Below are 26,125 nucleotides of genomic sequence, written 5' to 3'. Positions count from 1 at the left end.
ATAAAAAATTTGACGACATGCCAAATGCGGGACAGCCGGCTTCTCAGCTCGTGCCTGCCCAGACGACTCAAAGGCCATCAGGGGCTCTAAAGCGCCAACTACCTCAGATGTCGACACGGATACTGATACCAGTGTCAACGACGAAGAGTCTAATTTAATGTCCACTAGGGCCATTCGTTGCATGATTGAGGCAATGAAAGAGGTATTACACATTTCTGATATAAACCCAGGTACCTCAAAAAAGGGTATTATGTTTGGGGAGAAAAAACTACCCATAGTTTTTCCCCCATCTGAAGAACTAAATGAAGTGTGTGAAGAAGCGTGGGCTTTCCCCGATAAAAAATTGGTAATTTCTAAAAAGTTACTAATGGCGTTCCCTTTCTCGCCAGAGGATAGGTCACGTTGGGAAACTCCCCCTAGGGTGGATAAAGCGCTCACACGTTTGTCAAAAAAGGTGGCACTACCGTCTCCGGATACGGCCGCTCTAAAGGAACCTGCTGATAGAAAGCAGGAGGCTATACTGAAGTATATATATATATATATATATATATATATATATATATATATACACACACACACAGGTGTTATACTGAGACCAGCTATTGCTTCAGCATGGATGTGCAGTGCTGCTGCTGCATGGTCAGATTCCCTGTCGGAAAATATTGACACCCTAGACAGGGACACGATATTGCTAACCGTAGAGCATATAAAAGACTCAGTCTTATACATGAGATGCACAGAGGGAGATCTGCCGGCTGGCATCTAGAATAAGTGCATTGTCCATTTCTGCTAGGAGAGGCTTATGGACCCAGCAGTGGACAGGGGATGCAGATTCAAAAAGGCACATGGAAGTTTTGCCTTATAAGGGTGAGGAGTTATTCGGGGATGGTCTCTCAGACCTAGTTTCCACAGCAACAGCTGGGAAGTCAGCATTTTTGCCCCATGTCCCCTCACAGCCTAAGAAAGCGCCGTATTATCAGGTAGTCCTTTCGACCCCAGAAAAACAGACTGGGAAAAGGCGGGTCCTTTCTGTCTAGAGGCAGAGGTAGAGGGAAAAAGCTGCAGCATACAGCCAGTTCCCAGGAGCAAAAGTCCTCCCTCGCTTCTTCCAAGTCCGCCGCATGACGGTGGGGCTCCACAGGTGGAGCCAGGTACGGTGGGAGGCCGCCTCAAAAACTTCAGCGATCAGTGGGTTCGCTCACAGGTGGATCCCTGGATCCTTCAAGTAGTATCTCAGGGGTACAAGCTGGAATTCGAGGCGTCTCCCCCCCGCCGTTTCCTCAAATCTGCCTTGCCGACAACTCCCTCGGGCAGGGAGGCTATGCTAGAGGCAATTCACAAGCTGTATTCCCAGCAGGTGATAGTCAAAGTGCCCCTACTTCAACAAGGACGGGGTTACTATTCCACAATGTTTGTGGTACCGAAACCGGACGGTTCGGTGAGACCCATTTTAAATTTGAAATCCTTGAACACATACATAAAAAGATTCAAGTTCAAGATGGAATCGCTCAGGGCGGTTATTGCAAGCCTGGACGAGGGGTATTACATGGTATCCCTGGACATCAAGGATGCTTACCTGCATGTCCCCATTTACCTTCCTCACCAGGAGTACCTCAGATTTGTGGTACAGGATTGCCATTACCAATTCCAGACACTGCCGTTTGGACTGTCCACGGCACCGAGGGTGTTTACCAAGGTAATGGCAGAAATGATGATACTCCTTCGAAAAAAGGGAGTTTTAATTATCCCGTACTTGGACGATCTCCTTATAAAGGCGAGGTCCAAGGAGCAGTTGTTGGTCGGAGTAGCACTATCTCGGGAAGTGCTACAACAGCACGGCTGGATTCTAAACATTCCAAAGTCACAGCTGGTTCCTTCCACACGCCTACTGTTCCTGGGGATGGTTCTGGACACAGAACAGAAAAAAGTGTTTCTCCCGCAGGAGAAAGCCAAGGAGCTGTCATCTCTAGTCAGAGACCTCCTGAAACCAAAACGGGTATCGGTGCATCACTGCACACGAGTCCTGGGAAAAATGGTGGCTTCATACGAAGCAATTCCATTCGGCAGGTTCCATACAAGGACCTTCCAGTGGGACCTCTTGGACAAGTGGTCGGGATCGCATCTTCAGATGCATCGACTGATAACCCTGTCCCCAAGGACCAGGGTGTCTCTGCTGTGGTGGCTGCAGAGTGCTCATCTTCTAGAGGGCCGCAGATTCGGCATACAGGACTGGGTCCTGGTGACCACGGATGCCAGCCTTCGAGGCTGGGGGGCAGTCACACAGGGAAGAAATTTCCAAGGACTTTGGTCAAGTCAGGAGTCGTCCCTACACATAAATATTCTGGAACTGAGGGCCATTTACAATGCCCTATGTCAGGCAAGGCCCCTGCTTCAAAACCAGCCGGTACTGATCCAATCAGACAACATCACGGCAGTCGCCCATGTAAACCGACAGGGCGGCACAAGAAGCAGGATGGCGATGGCAGAAGCCACAAGGATTCTCCGATGGGCGGAAAATCACGTCATAGCAGTGTTCATTCCGGGAGTGGACAACTGGGAAGCAGACTTCCTCAGCAGACACGACCTACACCCGGGAGAATGGGGACTTCATCCTGAAGTCTTCCAAATGATTGTACACCGTTGGGAAAGGCCACAGGTGGACATGATGGCGTCCCACCTCAACAAAAAACTAAAGAGATATTGCGCCAGGTCAAGGGACCCTCAGGCGATAGCTGTGGACGCTCTGGTGACACCGTGGGTGTACCAGTCGGTTTATGTGTTCCCTCCTCTGCCTCTCATACCAAAGGTACTGAGAATAATAAGAAGGCGAGGAGTAAGAACGATACTCGTGGTTCCGGATTGGCCAAGAAGAGCTTGGTACCCAGAACTTCAAGAAATGATATCAGAGGACCCATGGCCTCTACCGCTCAGACAGGATCTGCTACAGCAGGGGCCCTGTCTGTTCCAAGACTTACCGCGGCTGCGTTTGACGGCATGGCGGTTGAATTCCGGATCTTAAAGGAAAAGGGCATTCCGGAGGAAGTCATTCCTACCCTGATAAAAGCCAGGAAAGAAGTAACCGCAAACTATTATCACCGTATTTGGCGAAAATATGTTGCGTGGTGTAAGGCTAGAAAGGCCCCTACAGGGGAATTTCAGCTGGGTCGTTTTCTGCACTTCCTACAGTCGGGAGTGACTATGGGCCTAAAATTGGGTTCCATTAAGGTTTAGATTTCGGCTCTGTCGATTTTCTTCCAGAAAGAACTGGCTTCAATGCCTGAAGTTCAGACATTTGTAAAGGGAGTGCTACATATTCAGCCCCCTTTTGTGCCTCCTGTGGCACCTTGGGATCTCAACGTGGTGTTGAGTTTCCTGAAATCACATTGGTTTGAGCCACTTAAAACTGTGGATCTGAAATATCTCACGTGGAAAGTGGTCATGTTATTGGCCTTGGCTTCGGCCAGGCGTGTGTCAGAATTGGCGGCTTTGTCATGTAAAAGCCCTTATCTGATTTTCCATATGGATAGGGCAGAATTGAGGACTCGTCCCCAGTTTCTCCCAAAGGTGGTGTCAGCTTTTCACTTGAACCAACCTATTGTAGTGCCTGCGGCTACTAGGGACTTGGAAGATTCCAAGTTACTGGACGTAGTCAGGGCCTTGAAAATGTATGTTTCCAGGACGGCTATAGTCAGGAAAACTGACTCGCTTTTTATCCTGTATGTACCCAACAAAATAGGTGCTCCTGCTTCTAAGCAGACTATTGCTCGCTGGATTTGTAGCACAATTCAGCTGGTGCATTCTGCGGCTGGATTGCCGCATCCTAAATCCGTAAAAGCCCATTCCACGAGGAAAGTGGGCTCTTCTTGGGCGGCTGCCCGAGGGGTCTCTGCTTTACAACTTTGCCGAGCTGCAACTTGGTCAGGGGCAAACACGTTTGCAAAATTCTACAAATTTGATACCCTGGCTGAGGAGGACCTTGAGTTCTCTCATTCGGTACTGCAGAGTCATCCGCACTCTCCCGCCCGTTTGGGAGCTTTGGTATAATCCCCATGGTCCTTACGGAGTTCCCAGCATCCACTAGGACGTCAGAGAAAATAAGATTTTACTCACCGGTAAATCTATTTCTTGTAGTCCGTAGTGGATGCTGGGCGCCCATCCCAAGTGCGGATTGTCTGCAATACTTGTATATAGTTATTGCCTAACTAAAGGGTTATTGTTGAGCCATCTGAGAGGCTCTGTTATATTTCATACTGTTAACTGGGTATAGTATCACGAGTTATACGGTGTGATTGGTGTGGCTGGTATGAGTCTTACCCGGGATTCAAAATCCTTCCTTATTGTGTCAGCTCTTCCGGGCACAGTATCCTAACTGAGGTCTGGAGGAGGGGCATAGAGGGAGGAGCCAGTGCACACCAGATAGTACCTAATCTTTCTTTTAGAGTGCCCAGTCTCCTGCGGAGCCCGTCTATTCCCCATGGTCCTTACGGAGTTCCCAGCATCCACTACGGACTACGAGAAATAGATTTACCGGTGAGTAAAATCTTATTTTTTGTGTGTAAAATGTTGGAGGGTATGATGATACCTCCAGTATAATAGAGATATAATAAGATTTTAACCTACCGGTAAATCTTTTTCTCCTAGTCCGTAGAGGATGCTGGGGACTCCGTAAGGACCATGGGGTATAGACGGCTCCGCAGGAGACATGGGCACTGTAAGACTTTAGAATGGGTGTGCACTGGCTCCTCCCTCTATGCCCCTCCTCCAGACCTCAGTTAGGACTGTGCCCAGAGGAGACACAGTACGAGGAAAGGATTTTTGTTAATCTAAGGGCGAGATACATACCAGCCCACACCATACATATACCGTACAACATGGTATATAATAAACCAGTTAACAGCATGAACAAAACAGTATCAGCCAAAGACTGAACACAACTGTAACATAACCCTTATATATGCAATAACTATATACAAGCCTTGCAGAATTTTTCCGCACTGGGACGGGCACCCAGCATCCTCTACGGACTAGGAGAAAAAGATTTACTGGTAGGTTTAAAATCTTATTTTCTCTTACGTCCTAGGGGATGCTGGGGACTCCGTAAGGGCCATGGGGATTATACCAAAGCTCCAGACCGGGCGGGAGAGTGCAGATGACTCTGCAGCACCGATAGAGCAAACATGAGGTCCTCATCAGCCAGGGTATCAAACTTGTAGAATTTTGCAAAAGTGTTTGAACCCAACCAAGTAGCTGCTCGGCAAAGCTGTAATGCCGAGACGCCTCGGGCAGCCGCCCAAGAAGCGCCCACCTTCCTAGTGGAATGGGCCTTAACCGAATTTGGAACCAGCAGTCCAGCCGTAGAATGAGCCTGCTGAATCGTGTTACAGATCCAGCGAGCAAAAGTCTGCTTATACGCAGGAGCGCCAACCTTGTTAGCCGCATACCGGACAAACAGTGCTTCTGTTTTCCTAACCCTAGCCGTTCTGGCCACAAATCTTTAAGGACCTGACTACATCAAGGGACTTGGAATCCTCCAAAGGACCCGTAGCCACAGGCACCACAATAGGTTGGTTCATATGAAATGACGAAACCACCTTAGGCAGAAAATGAGGACGAGTCCTCACCTCTGCTCGATCTGCATGGAAAATCAGATAGGGGCCCTTGTGAGACAAAGCCGCCAATTCGGACACCCGCTTTGCAGATGCCAAGGCCAATAACACGACCACTTTCCAAGAGAACTTCAATTCAACCGTTTGAAGAGGTTCAAACCAGTGTGATTTAAGGAACTGTAACCCCACGTTAAGGTCCCACGGTGCTACCGGAGGCACAAAAGGAGGTTGGATGTGCAACACTCCCTTTACAAAAGTCTGGACTTCTGGGAGAGAAGCCAATTCCTTCTGAAAGAATATAGATAAGGCTGAAATCTGCACCTTAATGGAGCCTAACTTTAGGCCCATATCCACACCAGACTGCAGAAAATGGATAAAACGACCCAGCTGAAAATCTTCCGTAGGAGCATTCTTGGCTTCACACCAAGACACATATTTTCTCCAGATACGGTGATAGTGTTTCGCCGTTGCCTCCTTCCTAGCTTTAATTAGAGTAGGGATGACTTCACCCAGAATACCTTTCCTAACTAGGATTTGGTGTTCAACCGCCATGCCGTCAAACGTAACCACGGAAAGTCTTAGAACACACAGGGCCCCTGTAGTAACAAGTCCTCCCTGAGAGGAAGAGGCTACGGATCTTCTGAGGGCATTTCCTGAAGATCTGAATACCAGGCCCATCGAGGCCAATCTGGAACAATGAGTATTGTCTGCACTCTTGTTCGTCTTATGCTTCTCAATATCTTTGAGATGAGAGGAAGTGGAGGGAACATATAGACCGACTGAAACACCCACTGTGTCACCAGGGCGTACACTGCCACTGCCTGAGGGTCCCTTGACCTGGAACAATACATCCGAAGCTTTCTGTTGAGGCGTGACGCCATGTCTATTTGAGGAAGTCCCCAACGACTTGTCACCTCTGCAAAGACTTCTTGATGAAGTCCCCACTCTCCTGGATGGAGATCGTGTCTGCTGAGGAAGTCTGCTTCCCAGTTGTCTACTCCCGGAATGAAGACCGCTGACAGAGCGCTTACATGATTTTCCGCCCAGCGAAGAATCCTGGTGGCTGCTGCCATTGCTGCTCTGCTTCTTGTCCCGCCCTGGCGGTTTACATGCGCCACAGCTGTGATGTTGTCTGACTGTATCAAAACAGGTGGGTTGCGAAGAAGATTCTCCGCCTGTCGCAGGCCGTTGTATATGGCCCTTAATTTCAGCACATTGACGTGTAGACAAGCCTCCTGGCTTGACCATATTCCCTGAAAAAATTTTTTTTCCTTGGGTGACTGCTCCCCATCCTCGGAGGCTCGCGTCCGTGGTCACAAGAATCCAATCTTGAATGCCGAACCTGCGACCCTCTAGAAGGTGAGTACTCTGGAGCCACCACAGGAGAGAGACCCTGGCCCTGGGGGACAGTGTTATCTTCTGAAGCAGCTGCAGATGGGACCCTGACCACTTGTCCAGAAGGTCCCACTGAAAAGTCCTTGCATGGAACCTGCCGAACGGAAAGGCCTCGTAGGTCGCCACCATCTTTCCCAATACTCGAGTGCAGTGATGTACTGACACTCTTTTTGGCTTTAACAGGTCCTTGACCCTGTTCTGGAGTTCCTGGGCTTATTCCATTGGGAGAAAAACCCCTTGTTCTTCCGTGTCCAGAATCATGCCCAAAAATGATAGTCGAGTTGTCGGAACCAACTGCGACTTTGGTAGATTTAGAATCCAGCCATGCTGTTGTAGTACACTCAGGGAGAGAGACACGCTTTTTAATAACTGTTCCCTTGAACTCACTTTTATCAGGAGATCGTCAAGTATGGGATAATTGTGACGCCTTGCTTGCGCAGGAGCACCATTTCCACCATTACCTTGGTGAAAATCCTCGGGGCCGTGGAAAGCCCAAACGGCAACTTCTGAGACTGGTAATGACAATCCTGTACAGCGAATCTCAGGTACGCCTGATGAGGATGATATATGGGAACATGAAGGTATGCATCCTTTATGTCTAGTGACACCATAAAATCCCCCCCCCTTCCAGGCTGGAGATCACTGCCCTGAGAGATTCCATCTTAAATTTGAACCTCCTCAAATATAGGTTTAGGGATTTTAGATTCAGAATTGGTCTGACCGAGCCATCTGGCTTCGGGACCACCAATAGGGTTGAATAAAATCCTTTCCCCTGTTGCACTAGGGGAACCTTGATAATCACTTGCTGTTGACACAGCTTTAGTATGACAGCCAAAACTATTTCCCTCTCTGGGGAAGAAGTTGGCAAGGCCGATTAGAAAAATCGGTGTGGAGGCACATCTTCGAACTCCAGTTTGTATCCTTGGGATACAAATTCGACCACCCAAGGATCCAAATCCGACTGAACCCAGACTTGGCTGAAGAGTCGAAGACGTGCCCCTACCGGTGCGGACTCCCGTAGCGGAGCCCCAGCGTCATGCGGTGGATTTGGTAGAGGCCGGGGAGGATTTTTGTTCCTGTAAACTAGCCGTAGCCGGTGTTCTTTTCCCTCTACCTCTTCCTCTGGCGAGAAAAGAAGAGCCACGCCCCCTTCTGAACTTATGCGACCGAAAGGACTGCATCTGGTAATGAGGTTTTTCTTCTGCTGTGGGGGAAAGTAAGGCAAAAAAGAAGACTTACCCGCGGTAGCTGTGGAAACCAGGTTCGCGAGGCCATCCCCAAATAAAAGTTCACCTTTGTAAGGTAAAGCCTCCATCTCTTTGAGTCAGCATCCCCTGTCCATTGACGGGTCCACAGGGACCTTCTAGCAGAAACTGCCATGGCATTAGCTCTTGAACCCAAGAACCCAATATCTCTCGCAGCCTCTCGTATATAACCCTGCGTCCTTGATGTGACCTAAAGTCAACACAATACTATCTTTGTCTAGGGTGTCAATGTCAGATGACAAGTTATCAGCCCAAGCTGCTATCCGGGGACGGTAGTGCTACCTTTTTGTACAAGCGCGTTAAGACCTTGTCCACTGTGGGCAAGGATTCCCACCGTAACCTGTCCTTTGAGGGGAAAGGATACGCCATAATAATTCTCTTGGGAACCTGCAGTCTCGTGTTAGGAGTCTCCCAAGCTTATTCAAATAAAGCGTTCAGCTCATGAGATGGGGGGAAAAGTTACTTCAGGTTTCTTTTCTTTACACATGCAGACCTTGTGTCAGGGACAGAGGGGTCCTCTGTGATATGCAAAACATCTTTTATTGCAATAATCATATATTGAATACTTTTGGCGACTCTTGGGTGCCACCTCGCCTCATCATAGTCAACACTGGAGTCGGAATCCGTGTCGGTATCAGTGTCTGCTATCTGGCTAAAGGGACGTTGAGGGGTCCTGTGACACAGTAAAAGCCATGGGTTGATTCCCAGCATTGTCTTTGGACCCCTCTGTCCAATCTTTTATGTAATAAAGCCACATTAGCATTCAAAACATTCCACATGTTCACCCAATCAGGTGTCGGCTGTGTCGACGGAGACACCACCACCATCTGCTTTGCTTCCTCCCTAGACAAGCCTTCCGCTTCAGACATGTCGACACACATGTACTGACACCCCCACACACACTGGGATAGCTGAAATATGGGGACTGACCCACAATAAGGCCCTTTGGAGAGACAGAGAGAGAGTATGCCAGCACACACCCAGCACCACAATATACTGAAACCAAAAGTCCCAGCCTAAATAGCGCTTTATAAATATACAATTTTGCACCAAATAATGTGTGTCCCCCCCCCCCCCCCCCCCTCGTTTTTGCCCCCTGTTACTGTGTTCAGTAGGGGAGAGTCCGGGAGCAGCTTCACTGCAGAATGCTGTGGAGAAACTGGCGCTGGTTAGTGCTGGAGGATCAAGCCCTGCCCCCTCGACGGTGGGCTTCGGTCCCGCTCATTTATTTATACTGGCGGGGGTTTTATAATATACTGCCTCAGCAGTATCTAAGAATGCTGCCAGTTTCATTTGAGGTGATTATTGCTGCCCAGGGCGCCCCCCCCCCCTTCGCCCTGCACCCATGCTGTGCCTTGTGTGTGTGTGTGTGTGAGCAATGGCGCGCAGCGCGGTACCTCAGTGAAGATCTGAAGTCTTTGAAGTCTTCTTGCTTCATATACTTACCCGGCTTCTATCTTCCGACTCTGTGAGGAGGACGGCGGCGCGGCTCTGGGACGAACAGCAAGGACGACACCTGTGTTCCGACCCTCTGTAGCTAATGGTGTCCAGTAGCCTAAGAAGCAGAGCCTATCAGTAAAGTAGGTCTGCTTCTCTCCCCTCAGTCCCACGAAGCAGGGAGCCTGTTGCCAGCGGTGCTCCCTGAAAATAAAAAACCTAACAAAAGTCTTTTCAGAGAAACTCAGTAGAGCTCCCCTGCAGTGCATCAAGTCTCCTCTGTGCACAGGATCTAACCGAGGTCTGGAGGAGGGGCATAGAGGGAGGAGCCAGTGCACACCCATTTTAAAGTCTTACAGTGCCCATGTCTCCTGCAGAGCCATCTATACCCCATGGTCCTTACGGAGTCCCCAGCATCCTCTAGGACGTAAGAAATAGTAATGCCCCCAATTTAATAACAATATATAGTAATGCCTCCATTATAACAGGAAAATACAGCCACTGTCGCACTCCCAGTAACCCTGACAAAGTGGGAGGAGCTGTCATGCTGCCAAGCACCATGGTCTTGTTGCTTTGTGGCACATTATAATTGTGGTAATGACAAAGTGTGTGGCAGGTGGTACTGCGTACCCACTGCCAAAGTCTTAAGGGTACTCCATACCCGAGCGTACCCGCATACTTGCACCGCTGATTGTAATACAGACACCACCATCCCGACCGCCGCCGTCCCGAACATTAGTATTCCTGGGTCACCTACATTTTAACTCCGGGTGTGTGTGTTAGGTTTAGGCTGCGTGTGGGAGGTTAGATTAAGGCTGTGGGGGGAGGGTTAAGGTTAGTCTGTGGAGAGGGGGAGTTAGGGTTAGGCACCACTGGGGAGGGTTAGGGATAGGCTGCGAGGGAGGCTGGGGTTAACATAGTTACATAGTTGTTGAGGTTTAAAAGAGACAACTGTCCATCGAGTTCAACCTGTATTATAATTTTATATTCATTAAATGTATCCTTGGATATTTTTTTCAGCTAGGAATTTATCTAATCCATTTTTAAACTTATTGATTGAATCCACCATTACTACCTTCTCTGACAGAGAATTCCAAATCCTTATTGCTCTTACTGTGAAGAACCCTTTTCTCCGTTGTGTATGAATTTTTTTTTTTTTTGTAACCTCAGGGGGTGTCCCCATTTCCTCTGTAGCGTTTTTTTGATAAACAAATCGTTTGATAAATCCTTGTATTGTCCCTTTATGTATTAATTAATATTAATTACGGGGCTAATTCAGTACGGATCGCGAGTCGCGATTCGTACGGAATTATTGCTTGGGTGCCATGGGCGCAGGTGCAGAGGGCCCTTCTGCGCATGCATCCGCATTTTCTGTGGGGGGCCGCAGAAAATGCAATCGCCTCTGCCTGTCAATCAGGCATAGGCGGTCGCGGGGCAGGACGGGGGCGGCAACGCTCTGCTTTCAGGGAGAAAATGGAGCATTGCGAGGGCGGGGCAACCCAAACGGTGGGTTGTGCGGCGCGAACAGGGGCGTGGTCATGGTGGCTGCATGACGTCGCATGCAGCCGTCTCGACAGGTAATATGGGGCCGGAACTCCTGAGGCTGCAGCTAAGCTGCGCCGGCAGGAGTCAACCTTAGTTTCTCTGATGTCCTAGTGGATGCTGGGAACTCCGTAAGGACCATGGGGAATAGACGGGCTCCGCAGGAGACTGGGCACTCTAAAAAAAAAAAAAAAGATTAGGTACTATCTGGTGTGCACTGGCTCCTCCCTCTATGCCCCTCCTCCAGACCTCAGTTAGAATCTGTGCCCGGCCAGAACTGGGTGCTCCTAGTGGGCTCTCCTGAGCTTACTAGAAAAGAAAGTATTTTTAGGTTTTTTTTATTTTCAGCGAGTTTCTGCTGGCAACAGACTCACTGCTACGTGGGACTAAGGGGAGAGAAGCAAACCTGCTTGCAGCTAGCTTGTGCTTCTTAGGCTACTGGACACCATTAGCTCCAGAGGGTTCGAACACAGGCACCTGTCCTCGATCGTCCGGAGCCGCGCCACCGTCCCCCTCGCAGAGCCAGAAGAACAGAAGCTGGAAGACGTCAAAATCGGCGGCTGAAGACTCCTGTCTTCATTAAGGTAGCGCACAGCACCGCAGCTGTGCGCCATTGCTCCCAGCACACTTACACACTCCGGTCACTGTAGGGTGCAGGGCGCTGGGGGGGGGGGGGGCGCCCTGTGCTGCAATTGAGATACCTTTGGCACAAAATTATACATATATACAGTCTAGCACTGTATATATGTAAAACCCCCCGCCATTATTATACACTGAAAGCGGGACAGAAGCCTGCCACTGAGGGGGCGGGGCCTTCTTCCTCAGCACACCAGCGCCATTTTCCCTTCACAGCTCCGCTGGAAGCACACTCCCCAAGCTCTCCCCTGCAGTATCCAGGTACAAGACAAGTTAAAAAGAGAGGGGTGGCACATAAATTTAGGCGCAAATCGATAGACAAGCAGCTATTGGGAAAATCACTTATTAGCAGTGTAAATCCCTGTGTTATATAGCGCTGTGGTGTGTGCTGGCATACTCTCTCTCTGTCTCCCCAAAGGACTTTGTGGGGTCCTGTCCTCAGTCTGAGCATTCCCTGTGTGTTTGCGGTGTCTGTAAGGCTGTGTCAACATGTTTGATGAGGAAGGTTACGTGGAGGCGGCGCAAGGGCAGATAAGTGTGGTATCGCCCCCGTCGGGGCCGACACCAGATTGGATGGATATGTGGAAGGTCTTAAATGACAATGTAAACTCCTTACATAAAAGATTTGATGACGCTGCAGCCTTGGGACAGCCGGGGTCTCAGCCCGCCCCTGCCCAGGCGACTCGGAAACCGTCTGGGGCTCATAAACGCCCTCTAGCTCAGATGGTTGACACTGATGCCGACACGGAGTTCCGACTCCAGTGTCGACGATGATGAGGCACATTTAAAGTCTAAAATGACTAAGGCCATCCGATACATGATTATTGCAATGAGAGATGTATTACACATTTCTGAGAGTAACCCGGTTAATACCAAAAGGGTTTATATGTTTGGGGAGAAAAAGCAGCCAGTGACTTTTCCCCCATCTGATGAATTAAATGAATTGTGTGAAGAAGCGTGGAGTTCCCCTGATAAGAAACTAGTGATTTCTAAGAGGTTACTGATGGCGTACCCTTTCCCGCCAACGGACAGGTTACGTTGGGAAACATCCCCTAGGGTGGACAAGGCGCTGACACGCTTATCTATAAAGGTGGTCCTGCCGTCTCAGGATACGGCCGCCCTAAAGGAGCCTGCGGATAGAAAGCAGGAAGGTATCCTGTCGGTGTATACACACTCTGGTACTCTACTGAGACCTGCTATTGCTTCAGCCTGGATGTGTAGTGCTGTAGCAGCGTGGACAGATACTCTGTTAGACGACATAGATTCCCTCGACAGAGATACTGTTTTGCTAACCCTGGGCCATATCAAAGACGTTGTCTTTTATATATGCGAGATGCTCAGAGGGACATTTGCCTGCTGGGATCTAGAATTAATGCTATGTCCATTTCTGCCAGGAGGGTCTTATGGACTCTGCAATGGACAGGAGATGCTGATTCTAAAAAACACATGGAGGTTTTGCCTTATAAGGGTGAGGAATTGTTTGGGGACGGTCTATCGGACCTCGTGTCTACAGCGACAGCTGGAAAGTCCACTTTCTTGCCTCAGGTTTCCTCACAGCCTAAGAAAGCACCGTATTATCAAATGCAGTCCTTTCGTTCCCAAAAAGGCAAGAGGGTCAGGGGTGCATCCTTTCTTGCCAGAGGCAGGGGTAGAGGTAAGAAGCTGCACCATGCAGCCAGTTCCCAGGAACAAAAGTCCTCCCCTGCTTCCACTAAGTCCACCGCATGACGTTGGGGCTCCACAGGCGGAGCCAGGTGCGGTGGGGGCGCGTCTCCGAAACCTCAGCAGCCAGTGGGTTCGCTCACAGGTGGATCTCTGGGCTATACAAATTGTATCTCAGGGATACAAACTGGAATTCGAAGCGACCCCCCCCCCCCCCGCCGTTACCTCAAATCAGCCTTGCCAGCTTCCCCCATGGAAAGGGAGGTAGTGCTGGCGGCAATTCACAAGCTGTACCTCCAGCAAGTGATTGTCAGGGTCCCCCTCCTTCAACAGGGAAGGGGTTACTATTCCACAATGTTTGTGGTACCGAAACCGGACGGTTCGGTGAGACCCATTCTGAATTTAAAGTCCTTGAACACTTATATAAAGAAATTCAAGTTCAAAATGGAATCGCTCAGAGCGGTGATTGCAAGCCTGGAAAAGGGGGATTTTATGGTGTCGCTGGACATCAAAGATGCTTACTTGCATGTCCCCATTTACCCACCTCACCAGGAGTACCTCAGATTTGTAGTACGGGACTGTCATTACCAATTCCAGACGTTGCCGTTTGGCCTGTCCACGGCACCGACAATATTTACCAAGGTAATGGCCGAAATGATGATACTCCTTCGGCAGAAGGGAGTTATAATTATCCCATACTTGGACGATCTCCTCATAAAGGCGAGGTCCAGGGAGCAGTTGTTGATCAGCGTAACACTCTCTCAGGAAGTGTTACTACAGCACGGTTGGATTCTAAATGTTCCAAAGTCGCAGCTGATTCCTACGACGCGTCTGCTTTTCCTGGGCATGATTCTGGACACTGAACAGAAGAAGGTGTTTCTCCCGGTGGAGAAGGCCCAGGAATTAGCATCTCTGGTCAGGGACCTCCTTAAACCAAAACCGGTATCGGTGCATCACTGCGCGCGAGTCCTGGGAAAGATGATGGCTTCATACGAAGCCATTCCCTTCGGCAGGTTCCATGCGAGGATCTTTCAGTGAGATCTGTTGGACAAGTGGTGTGGATCGCATCTTCAGATGCATCGGCCGATCACCCTGTCCCCAAGGGCCAGGGTGTCTCTTCTGTGGTGGCTGCAGAGTGCTCACCTTCTCGAGGGCCGCAGGTTCGGCATACAGGACTGGGTCCTGGTGACCGCGGATGCAAGCCTCCGAGGGTGGGGGGCAGTCGCTCAGGGAAGAAACTTCCAAGGGCTGTGGTCAAGTCTGGAAACTTCTCTACACATAAATATACTGGAACTAAGGGCCATTTACAACACCCTGAGTCAAGCAGAGCCTTTGCTTCAAAACCAGCCAGTGCTGATTCAGTCAGACAACATCACGGCGGTCGCCCATGTAAACCGCCAGGGCGGCACAAGAAGCAGGATGGCAATGGCGGAAGCCACAAAGATTCTTCGATGGGCGGAGAATCACGTGCAAGCACTATCAGCAGTGTTCATTCCGGGAGTGGACAACTGGGAAGCAGACTTCCTCAGCAGACACGACCTCCACCCGGGAGAGTGGGGACTTCATCAAGAAGTTTTCCAACTGATTGCAAACCGATGGGAACTGCCACAGGTGGACATGATGGCGTCCCGCCTCAACAAAAAGCTAAAACGTTATTGCGCCAGGTCAAGGGACCCTCAGGCGATAGCTGTGGACGCCCTAGTGACACCGTGGGTGTACCAGTCGGTATATGTGTTTCCTCCTCTTCCTCTCATGCCAAAGGTGCTGAGAATAGTAAGAAAGAGAGGAATAAGAACAATACTCATTGTTCCGGACTGGCCAAGAAGGACTTGGTACCCGGAACTGCAAGACATGCGCACAGAGGACCCATGGCCTCTGCCTCTCAGACAGGACTTGTTGCAACAAGGGCCCTGTCTGTTCCAAGACTTACCGCGGCTGCGTTTGACGGCATGGCTGTTGAACGCCGGATCCTAGCGGAAAAAGGCATTCCAGATGAAGTTATTCCTACGCTGATAAAAGCTAGGAAAGACGTGACAGCAAAACATTATCACCGTATATGGCGGAAGTATGTTGCTTGGTGTGAGGCCAGGAAGGCCCCTACGGAGGAATTCCAGCTGGGTCGATTCCTACAGTCAGGGGTGACTATGGGCCTAAAATTGGGGTCCATAAAGGTCCAGATTTCGGCCCTATCCATTTTCTTTCAAAGAGAACTGGCTTCACTGCCTGAGGTTCAGACTTTTGTAAAGGGAGTGCTGCATATCCAGCCCCCTTTTGTGGCACCCTGGGATCTTAACGTTGTGTTGGATTTCCTGAAATCACACTGGTTTGAGACACTTAAGACCGTGGAACTAAAATATCTCACGTGGAAAGTGGTCATGCTGTTGGCCTTGGCATCGGCTAGGCGTGTGTCGGAATTGGCGGCTTTGTCATGTAAAAGCCCATATCTGATCTTCCATATGGACGGGGCAGAATTGAGGACTCGTCCCCAATTTCTCCTAAAGGTGGTGTCATCGTTTCATTTGAACCAACCTATTGTGGTGCCTGCGGCTACTAGGGACTTGGAGGACTCCAAGTTGCTGGATGTAGTCAGGGCTTTGAAGATATGTTTCCAGAACGGCTGGAGTCAGGAAGACTGACTTGCTGTTTATCTTGCATGCACCCAACAAGCTGGGTGCTCCTGCTTCAACGCAAACTATTGCTCGCTGGATCTGTAGCACGATTCAGCAGGCTCATTCTGCAGCTGGATTGCCGCATCCAAAATCGGTAAAAGCCGATTCCACAAGGAAGGTGGGCTCTTCTTGGGCGGCTGCCCGAGGGGTCTCTGCATTACAGCTTTGCCGAGCTGCTACTTGGTCGGGTTCAAACACATTTGCAAAGTTCTACAAATTTGATACCCTGGCTGAGGAGGACCTTGTGTTTGCTCATTCGGTGCTGCAGAGTCATCCGCACTCTCCCGCCCGTTTGGGAGCTTTGGTATAATCCCCATGGTCCTTACGGAGTTCCCAGCATCCACTAGGACGTCGGAGAAAATAAGAATTTACTCACCGGTAATTCTATTTCTCGTAGTCCGTAGTGGATGCTGGGCTCCCATCCCAAGTGCGGACTCTCTGCAATACGTGTATATAGTTATTGCTTAACTAAGGGTTATTGTTATGAGCCATCCGTTTAGTGAGGCTCAGTTGTTCATACTGTTAACTGGGTAAGGTTATCACAAGTTGTACGGTGTGGCTGGTATGAGTCTTACCCTGGATTCAAAATTTCCTTTCCTTGTAATGTCAGCTCTTCCGGGCACAGTTTCCCTAACTGAGGTCTGGAGGAGGGGCATAGAGGTAGGAGTCAGTGCACACCAGATAGTACCTAATCTTTTTTTTAGAGTGCCCAGTCTCCTGCGGAGCCCGTCTATTCCCCATGGTCCTTACGGAGTTCCCAGCATCCACTACGGACTACGAGAAATAGAATTACCGGTGAGTAAATTCTTATTTTTTGCTAACAAGCAGAAATTGCGAGGCGAACGCAATTTCTGCTTGTAGCAGGGGGGGAGGCACTGGTCAGCATGCTGGTTTGCCTTGCCCAGCACTGAGCGGTCCCCAGCATGCATGCAAAAGGATAGCAAATTCTGCTGATTAGCAGAATTTGCTATCCTTACAGAATTGACCCCAATGTCCCCTCTCAATCGCCTCTTTTCCAGTGTAAACAAATCTAACCTTTTAAGTATTTCTTCATAATTCAGTGCCTCTAACCCCTTAACCAGTATGGTTGCTCGCCTCTGAACCCTTTTAACTTCCAAGATATCTTTTTTTTTATAGTGAGGTGCCCAGAACTGTACACAATGTTCAAGGTGTGGCCGCACTAATGATTATACAGTGGCAGTATTACACTCTTATCCCTTGTCTCCATTCACCGTTTTATGCATGCTAAGACCTTATTTGCTTTTGTTGCTGCATTTTGACATTGCATACTGCTACTGAGTCTATTATCGATGTCACACCCAAATCAACTACTGTTATCCCTACATTTTCACCATTTAGTTTATATGCTGCCCAATTGTTCTTAGTCCCAAAGTGCATAACTTTACATTTGTCTATATTGTACCTCAGTCTCCATTTATCCACCCAGACCTCAAGTCTAGATAAGTCATTCTGTATAGACTCCACATCCTTGTCTGAATTAATTACTCTACATAGTATAGTATCGTCTGTGAAAACTTGCACTGCTTTCTAGTCCCTCTCTTAGGTCATTAATGAATATCTTAAACGGCAATGGCTCGAGTACTGAACCCTGCGGTATTCCACTGAGCACTGAGGTCCATTCAGAGAACATCCCATTTATCCCCACTCACTGTTCCCTATTGTACAGCCAATTACTCACCCAAGTACAAATAGTGTTTCCTACCCTGAGCTCTCTTAATTTGAAAATAAGTCTCTGATGTGGGACTTTGTCAAAGGCCTTAGCGAAGTCCAAAAAGACCACATCCACTGCTTTATCCTTATCAATATTATCACTCACTTTCTCGTGGAAGCTTATTAAGTTAGTTTCACATAACCTGTCCTTAACAAAACCATACTGATTCCTAGTAATAACCTTGGAAGTATCCAAGTACTCTAGTATGCTATACCTTAATATACCTTTCAGTATTTTCCCCGCTATAGATGTCAAACTTACTGGTATAAAGTTACTGGAATGAGTTTTAATACCCTTTTTAAATATTGAGACTACCTCTGCTATACGCCAGTCCTTCAGTATCATTCCTGATGTAACTGACTCTCTGAAAATCAAATATAGGGGTCTCTATCTCTGCGTTAAGTTCCATAATAACCCTAGGAGATTTATTTATCTTAATTTTACTGAGTCTCTCCCGGACTGCTTCCTCATTTCATGGCGTTAAGGGCTGCTGGGAGGTGTAGTTTATTTAGTGCGTCTACTTCCCTTTAATGCTGCGCGTTGGGACACCGACGCTAACAATAGTGACTGGCTAAAAGGAAAAATGGATATGTGCATAGGCGCCCTTGTAACAAAGATGCTAAAAACTGGTTTATATAAAAACACAGTATTTTAATGCATAAGGTAATAAAACACAAGATAAAAATCATACATGTATATGATATATACAATACAATGCCAATCCCAAGATATCTCACCCTAAAATGGGTTTGCGGTGGGCAGAGAGCCTTTTTTGGAAAAAGGCAATCCAGTCCCGGTGGAGTTAGTATGGCACCACCGCAAACAGGCTTATTTCAATTGGAGGTGGAGTAGGGAGTCCGGCAAGGTAAATAAAAGGCATCCGTGTCGTCCAAACGACGCGTTTCGGAGATAGTTCTCCTTTTTCAAGCTTGGATAACAGGGATCCTCATGGACAGATATTTATACCCACTATAATTACACTAATAAGCCAATTAGGCTTCCATAACTTCCGGGTTTACTTGACCGGAAGTGACGTATGCAGTTCATTGCTCACTTCCGTTAGTGTTTTACGATTCAAAAACCCTTTCTATTATTACATAGAAGTATCGAATAAGCAATGTATATTTTCCCCCGAACTAAGTTATCTATACTAACAATTTGATGGTCAGATAACTTTAAATAGAGCTCTCACACAAAGATGAGCCGGTTTTTCCTTCCGTTGTCCGATACCGGAAGTGATGGTGCGTTCCACCGTTGCGCTTCATATAGCGGCCATCTTAGAGGATTCCGGTCACGTGTTGAAGCTGTGTTTTACCAACAAAAGATACGGCCTTTAACCTCACTCTACAAGGCCGGAAGTAACAGATGCGTTCCACTCTGCGTTCCATGTAGCGGCCATCTTACGAGAAAGATCTTTCTTTGTATAATTTCGTGGGATAAACCAGAAGTTTTATTGTTTCAATAAACCGTAATAGTCTTCCTTTAGAAAGCCTTTTTGGAAATTCGTGTTAGCTTTTCATTTTTGCATGGAGATGACATAACTTGACATTTCAATAAATACACATGGTGCCATATCTCCTCTACCCATCTTAGCTGTACTTAGTATTCCAGGCCAGTCCATCCCTAAATACCGGGAGATAGGCACTTAATTAGTAGTCGGTGTTCTTATTCCAAATTTATACCACAAATAGAGAGGGAGGAAAAAAGAATCATTAGAAAGATAAAATTTGAGACCCCAAAATGACAACAAATGATAAATTACAGATACAATCCTATTTAAATTATTCTAAAAACCATTTCAGTTCAAAGTCTGAATTGTGCCCCTCTGGTATAAGAGTATTTAAATTAAAAATCCACCGCATTTCGCTCTGTGCTAATTTAGTTTCTGTATTTTTGCACTTCCAGTTACCCCTAATTTGTTGAATCCCTAAAAATCTTTTAATTCCTTTTTCACATCTGTCATGGACCGAGGAAAAATGTTCAGACAGAGGGTGGGTGTTGAGGCCCTTTTTAATGTTATAAATGTGTTCTGCCATTCTCGTCTTGAGACATCTTGAGGTTTTACCTATGTAGATTTTTCCACAGTGACACTCTATAAGGTAAATTATGTTACGTGAATGGCAGGTAATAAATTCTTTTATTTTATATTTCTTTCCATGTACTTCAAACTCAGAAGTTTTCCTTTCTATGCCATTTCTTGTGGTAGATCTACACATGAGGCACATTCCGCACCGATGGAACCCAATACTCCGTTCACTGGCTCCTTTTTCCTGCAGGCTACTTTTTACCAAGATATTTTTTAGAGAGGGAGCTTTCTTGTATATAAACCTCGGTTGATCGGGTATGATGTCACACAAGATGGGATCGTCTTTTAAGATTCTCCAATTCTTTTTTATGATACCCTCAACCTTCTTATGATGTGCTCCATATTTGGTAATATAGGCCCATTCAAAACGGTTATCTTTTTCGATGGACTTGGTTTTCTCTTTTAGAAGTTTTGTTCTATCTATAGTGTGTACTTTTTGTTTAGCCGTTTCTAGAAGATGTTTCGAGTAACCCTTCTGTTTGAAGCGTGTACTCATCTCTTCTGTTTGCTCTTCTAAAGTGCTCTCATAAAGAGTTTCGATTAAGATCCTCACAGAAATTGTTAAGACACTTCATCCCCCTGTTTCTGAAACAATAACAATCAAGTGTCTTTTAACAATTTCTGTGAGGATCTTAATCGAAACTCTTTTAACATTACACTTTTAATATAAGCAAAGAATTTTTATCTTTTTTAGATTTAGTTGTTTACATAGAAAATAATGAAATTTGCACAAAAACACATAGAAAACCCACGGACTCCAACTCTTATATTGAAATGTCTAGCGAACATCATAAGAGATGGTTGGAAAATATTCCTTTGGGTCAGTTTATGAGGTTAAAACGAAATTGCACTAATGAGAGCACTTTAGAAGAGCAAACAGAAGAGATGAGTACACGCTTCAAACAGAAGGGTTACTCGAAACATCTTCTAGAAACGGCTAAACAAAAAGTACACACTATAGATAGAACAAAACTTCTAAAAGAGAAAACCAAGTCCATCGAAAAAGATAACCGTTTTGAATGGGCCTATATTACCAAATATGGAGCACATCATAAGAAGGTTGAGGGTATCATAAAAAAGAATTGGAGAATCTTAAAAGACGATCCCATCTTGTGTGACATCATACCCGATCAACCGAGGTTTATATACAAGAAAGCTCCCTCTCTAAAAAATATCTTGGTAAAAAGTAGCCTGCAGGAAAAAGGAGCCAGTGAACGGAGTATTGGGTTCCATCGGTGCGGAATGTGCCTCATGTGTAGATCTACCACAAGAAATGGCATAGAAAGGAAAACTTCTGAGTTTGAAGTACATGGAAAGAAATATAAAATAAAAGAATTTATTACCTGCCATTCACGTAACATAATTTACCTTATAGAGTGTCACTGTGGAAAAATCTACATAGGTAAAACCTCAAGATGTCTCAAGACGAGAATGGCAGAACACATTTATAACATTAAAAAGGGCCTCAACACCCACCCTCTGTCTGAACATTTTTCCTCGGTCCATGACAGATGTGAAAAAGGAATTAAAAGATTTTTAGGGATTCAACAAATTAGGGGTAACTGGAAGTGCAAAAATACAGAAACTAAATTAGCACAAAGCGAAATGCGGTGGATTTTTAATTTAAATACTCTTATACCAGAGGGGCACAATTCAGACTTTGAACTGAAATGGTTTTTAGAATAATTTAAATAGGATTGTATCTGTAATTTATCATTTGTTGTCATTTTGGGGTCTCAAATTTTATCTTTCTAATGATTCTTTTTTCCTCCCTCTCTATTTGAGGTATAAATTTGGAATAAGAACACCGACTTCTAATTAAGTGCCTATCTCCCGGTATTTAGGGATGGACTGGCCTGGAATACTAAGTACAGCTAAGATGGGTAGAGGAGATATGGCACCATGTGTATTTATTGAAATTTCAAGTTATGTCATCTCCATGCAAAAATGAAAAGCTAACACGAATCTCCAAAAAGGCTTTCTAAAGGAAGACTATTACGGTTTATTGAAACAATAAAACTTCTGGTTTATCCCACGAAATTATACAAAGAAAGATCTTTCTCGTAAGATGGCCGCTACATGGAACGCAGAGTGGAACGCATCTGTTACTTCCAGCCTTGTAGAGTGAGGTTAAAGGCCGTATCTTTTGTTGGTAAAACACAGCTTGAACACGTGACCGGAATCCTCTAAGATGGCCGCTATATGAAGCGCAACGGTGGAACGCACCATCACTTCCGGTATCGGACAATGGAAGGAAAAACCGGCTCATCTTTGTGTGAGAGCTCTATTTAAAGTTATCTGACCATCAAATTGTTAGTATAGATAACTTAGTTCGGGGGAAAATATACATTGCTTATTCGATACTTCTATGTAATAATAGAAAGGGTTTTTGAATCGTAAAACACTAACGGAAGTGAGCAATGAACTGCATACGTCCCTTCCGGTCAAGTAAACCCGGAAGTTATGGAAGCCTAATTGGCTAATTAGTGTAATTATAGTGGGTATAAATATCTGTCCATGAGGATCCCTGTTATCCAAGCTTGAAAAAGGAGAACTATCTCCGAAACGCGTCGTTTGGACGACACGGATGCCTTTTATTTACCTTGCCGGACTCCCTACTCCACCTCCAATTGAAATAAGCCTGTTTGCGGTGGTGCCATACTAACTCCACCGGGACTGGATTGCCTTTTTCCAAAAAAGGCTCTCTGCCCACCGCAAACCCATTTTAGGGTGAGATATCTTGGGATTGGCATTGTATTGTATATATCATATACATGTATGATTTTTATCTTGTGTTTTATTACCTTATGCATTAAAATACTGTGTTTTTATATAAACCAGTTTTTAGCATCTTTGTTACAAGGGCGCCTATGCACATATCAATTTTTCCTTTTTGTCTGCATTTTGTATGGTGGGATGTGGTGTTCCCCCAGTGATGTGTGACGGCTGCCTAGGGTAACATTTATTGCGCACTTAAGAAATTTCTTTTTGTCTACCTAATAGTGACTGGCTGGCAGAACTGACTGACTGGCTGAATCAATGTAAAAGGTGAGAGTGCTGTACAGTGTCAGTGACACTGCACACCCACTGCACTGCACAGCACTGTCACCTTTACATTGATTCAGCGTCCAGACATTACCCTCCGCGATATCACCCACTCTATCTGTTACATTAGCCATCTTGGGGCTTCCAGGCCGGCAGCCCAGGTGCTGTGTTGCAGAGTCAGGGCCTCAGGGGATCTGAGCGCGGCTGTGGCGGGGAGGCACTTCCATGACATCACACGCAGAAGAGGCTCCGGGGCTCAGAGTATGTGGCGCAGGGAGGGCTATGAAAGCCTTCGGCTGCGCCGCTTGCTGCAGATGCAGTGGCATACCCTCCAACTGTACCTTTTTGGCAGATACAGTACCTTTTTTATGGTCAGGACTGATTTTTGGCTCTCCAAACTTCTATTGAAAGTATAGGAAAAGGGGCGTGGCCATGCCACTGTACCCCGTGGCCATGCCCCCTTTTACATTTGAAGCTATTTTTATGTGTAAATTGTTGGAGGGTATGTTGCTGCAGATGCAGGGGGCCTATTTCGGGGTGTGGACCTGAAGCTGCAGCTCCATCAGCCCCACTGTTAATCCTGCTCTGTGAACACACAGCAGCCAAAGGGCAGAACCTCCCACTGGATGTAACCTGTGTGGGAGGGCGTTTCTCACCCAATCAGCTGTGGGCTGGGTGTGATAGAACTGCTGCTAACCCAATGAGATCCCCTAGACACGCCCAGCGTTATTCACACAGTCAGAGTGACAGATCTGGGCAATTATATAGGATATTCCCAGGAAGAGACTAGGTAAAAGACACGTGTAAGGCAATTGTTTTAATCTGTATGCTTCTTAAGATGCAAGTTTAAAATACTTGCATCTTCCGAAGTATACAGATTAAATACTTATTCAAGAAACATTTTTAGTAAAATCTAAAATAAAAACAATCTGAATAAAGAATTTGAAAATTGACTTTAATAAATTAATAGCCTACTGTTTTGCAATAAAAAATACTATCTGGAACAATCTGAGGGGCAGATGTATTAACCTGGAGAAGGCATAAGGAAGTGATAAACCAGTGATAAGTGCAAGGTGATAAAGGCACCAGCCAATCAGCTCCAATATGTAAATTAACAGTTAGGATCTGATTGGCTGGTGCCTTTATCATCTTGCACATATCACTGGTTTATCACTTCCTTATGCCTTCTCCAGGTTAATACATCTGCTGAGTGCCTTTTGTAATGCCAGCAAATATGTTGACTGTGTGGGTTAAATACTTTGGCAAATTTACCATAAGTGTTTCCTTTACCAAAATATTGTAACTGCAGCACATGTGGTTCTGAAAAGTATTGGTCTGTAGTGCTTGAACAATAGATAGAATGGGGTCACATCATCAAAAGTGGGGCCTCATTCAAATGTGAGTCCCCCCACATTGCAATTGTTAGTAAGGCTCGTCTACAGTGGTATAACTACAGGGTTGCTAGACTGGCAAATGTCCAGGGACCCACAAGGTGTAGTGGGCCCACCACGAAATCTGACACTAAATAATGTAGACTAAACACTTAATTTGGCAATTCATTTCTATATACATGGTACTATTAAGCAACTATTCAATTCAAAGGTAGTAGTGACTTCTAATAAAACTATGTGATGCTCCCAGGGATCGGCAGCGATGTGTTTCCTTGCACTCTGGACACAGCAGTATTCAGCTTCTCCTTCCTGCATAAGCCTGCCCCCAGGCTCCTGTGTAACTAGCCAATTGGAGTCTGGGGGTGGGCTTATACAGAAAGAAGAACTGATGCTGAGTGCTGCATCCCAAGTGACAGAAATTATTCGGATATGATAAAACATGTGGACCTAAAACTTTACAGAGATCAAATAGGAGGACCACCTTGAGAGTTTGCCAAGGGCCTCCGAGTCTCTACTTATGCCACTGCTCATATACTACTATTAACTTATCATGGCATTTGTGCTAAACCATATGGCACTTTATTTTTTGTAAATTTATATCATTCCTTCCACTTTTCATGCAGGACATTTTTTTTTAAATACAGTAGCTGCTTTGCCTTGAACAATTACAACAAAACATGAAATACTCTACATCAGATATTATCAACACTACTGTCATTTAGAATGCACACAAAGTTGTTGACTTTTTAGGGGTTAAATACTTTGGCAAGCCACCGTGTATTTTACAGTAAGTATCTTATTTGACAAAAAAAAAAAGTACAGTATTGCAGCAAAAGGTGGTTCTAACAAGTATTAGTCTGCAGCGGTTGATCATAAGTCTCATGTGGTTGCTAACAGGTATAAAAATTATAAAACTATAGAACAAATATCTAACATGTTTAAATAGTAGAAAATGTAATTTCATAAAACACATTTTACCTGTAATGTCTGTAATCCTCCATAGGCTGTAAAAAGCAGTAGAAATCCAAAAGCTATAATTATAATATTCTTTAGATGTTTTATTTCCATTGCTTCGTCCGCAAATCAAACTGGATTTGTTGGTTACTACTAGATAAAATGCCAAGATACTTTGTAAACACAAGCCATGCAACTGGAAACTGTACAACTTTCTATCTTCCGGTTTAAGGTTATTGTTTATTTGAGAAACTCCAGACTCTAGCAACATTTATATAATCTCTTACTAGTTCATGGAAGCAGCATTTTAATTAACTATTCTGTTCTGAATTGTGAAACTACAAAACAATGTAGTAGTAAGTAATAGCTAAGGGCTGGGCTCCACTAGTGAAATCTGGGTTATAATAAACCAGCTCTAACATGCATAATCTTTGTCATTTGACAGTACAATATTGCTGATGTCAATTAAGGATCTCTAGTGGATTAATTTTTAAAGGTAACTAACTACAAACTTATTTGTATTGTAGTATAAACAGCGAATGCTGTGTAAGAATTGCTTTTATATTTGATGAAGGTAGTATTATAGCCTTCCTACTTATTCTTTTAACAAACTCATTTAATATCCTGCGACATGCAGGCTCTGTAGAGATTCCAGCAAGTTTGTCCTGCAATCATTTGAAAGGTAAAATCAGGTTGGTTATATTT

At 45.9% G+C, this 26,125-nt stretch overlaps 1 protein-coding gene across 1 annotated transcript in view; it reads right to left on the bottom strand.

Annotated features, from left to right (window-relative positions):
- The window catches only part of LOC134910084 (protein unc-93 homolog A-like), a 175,389-nt gene extending 149,661 nt beyond the window's left edge, over positions 1–25,728 (bottom strand). The window contains exon 1 of the mRNA XM_063917724.1: positions 25,445–25,728. Coding sequence (XP_063773794.1) covers positions 25,445–25,534 — 90 coding nt within the window. The 5' untranslated portion in view covers positions 25,535–25,728. The remainder of the gene's footprint in view (positions 1–25,444) is intronic.
- Positions 25,729–26,125: the final 397 nt, after the last annotated feature.

The sequence above is a fragment of the Pseudophryne corroboree genome, chromosome 4 (genome assembly GCF_028390025.1).
Source record: "Pseudophryne corroboree isolate aPseCor3 chromosome 4, aPseCor3.hap2, whole genome shotgun sequence".
NCBI classification, from domain to species: Eukaryota; Metazoa; Chordata; class Amphibia; order Anura; family Myobatrachidae; genus Pseudophryne; species Pseudophryne corroboree.
Note: the sequence above shows the minus strand (reverse complement) of the source record. Positions and strands in the feature narration are given on the sequence as shown.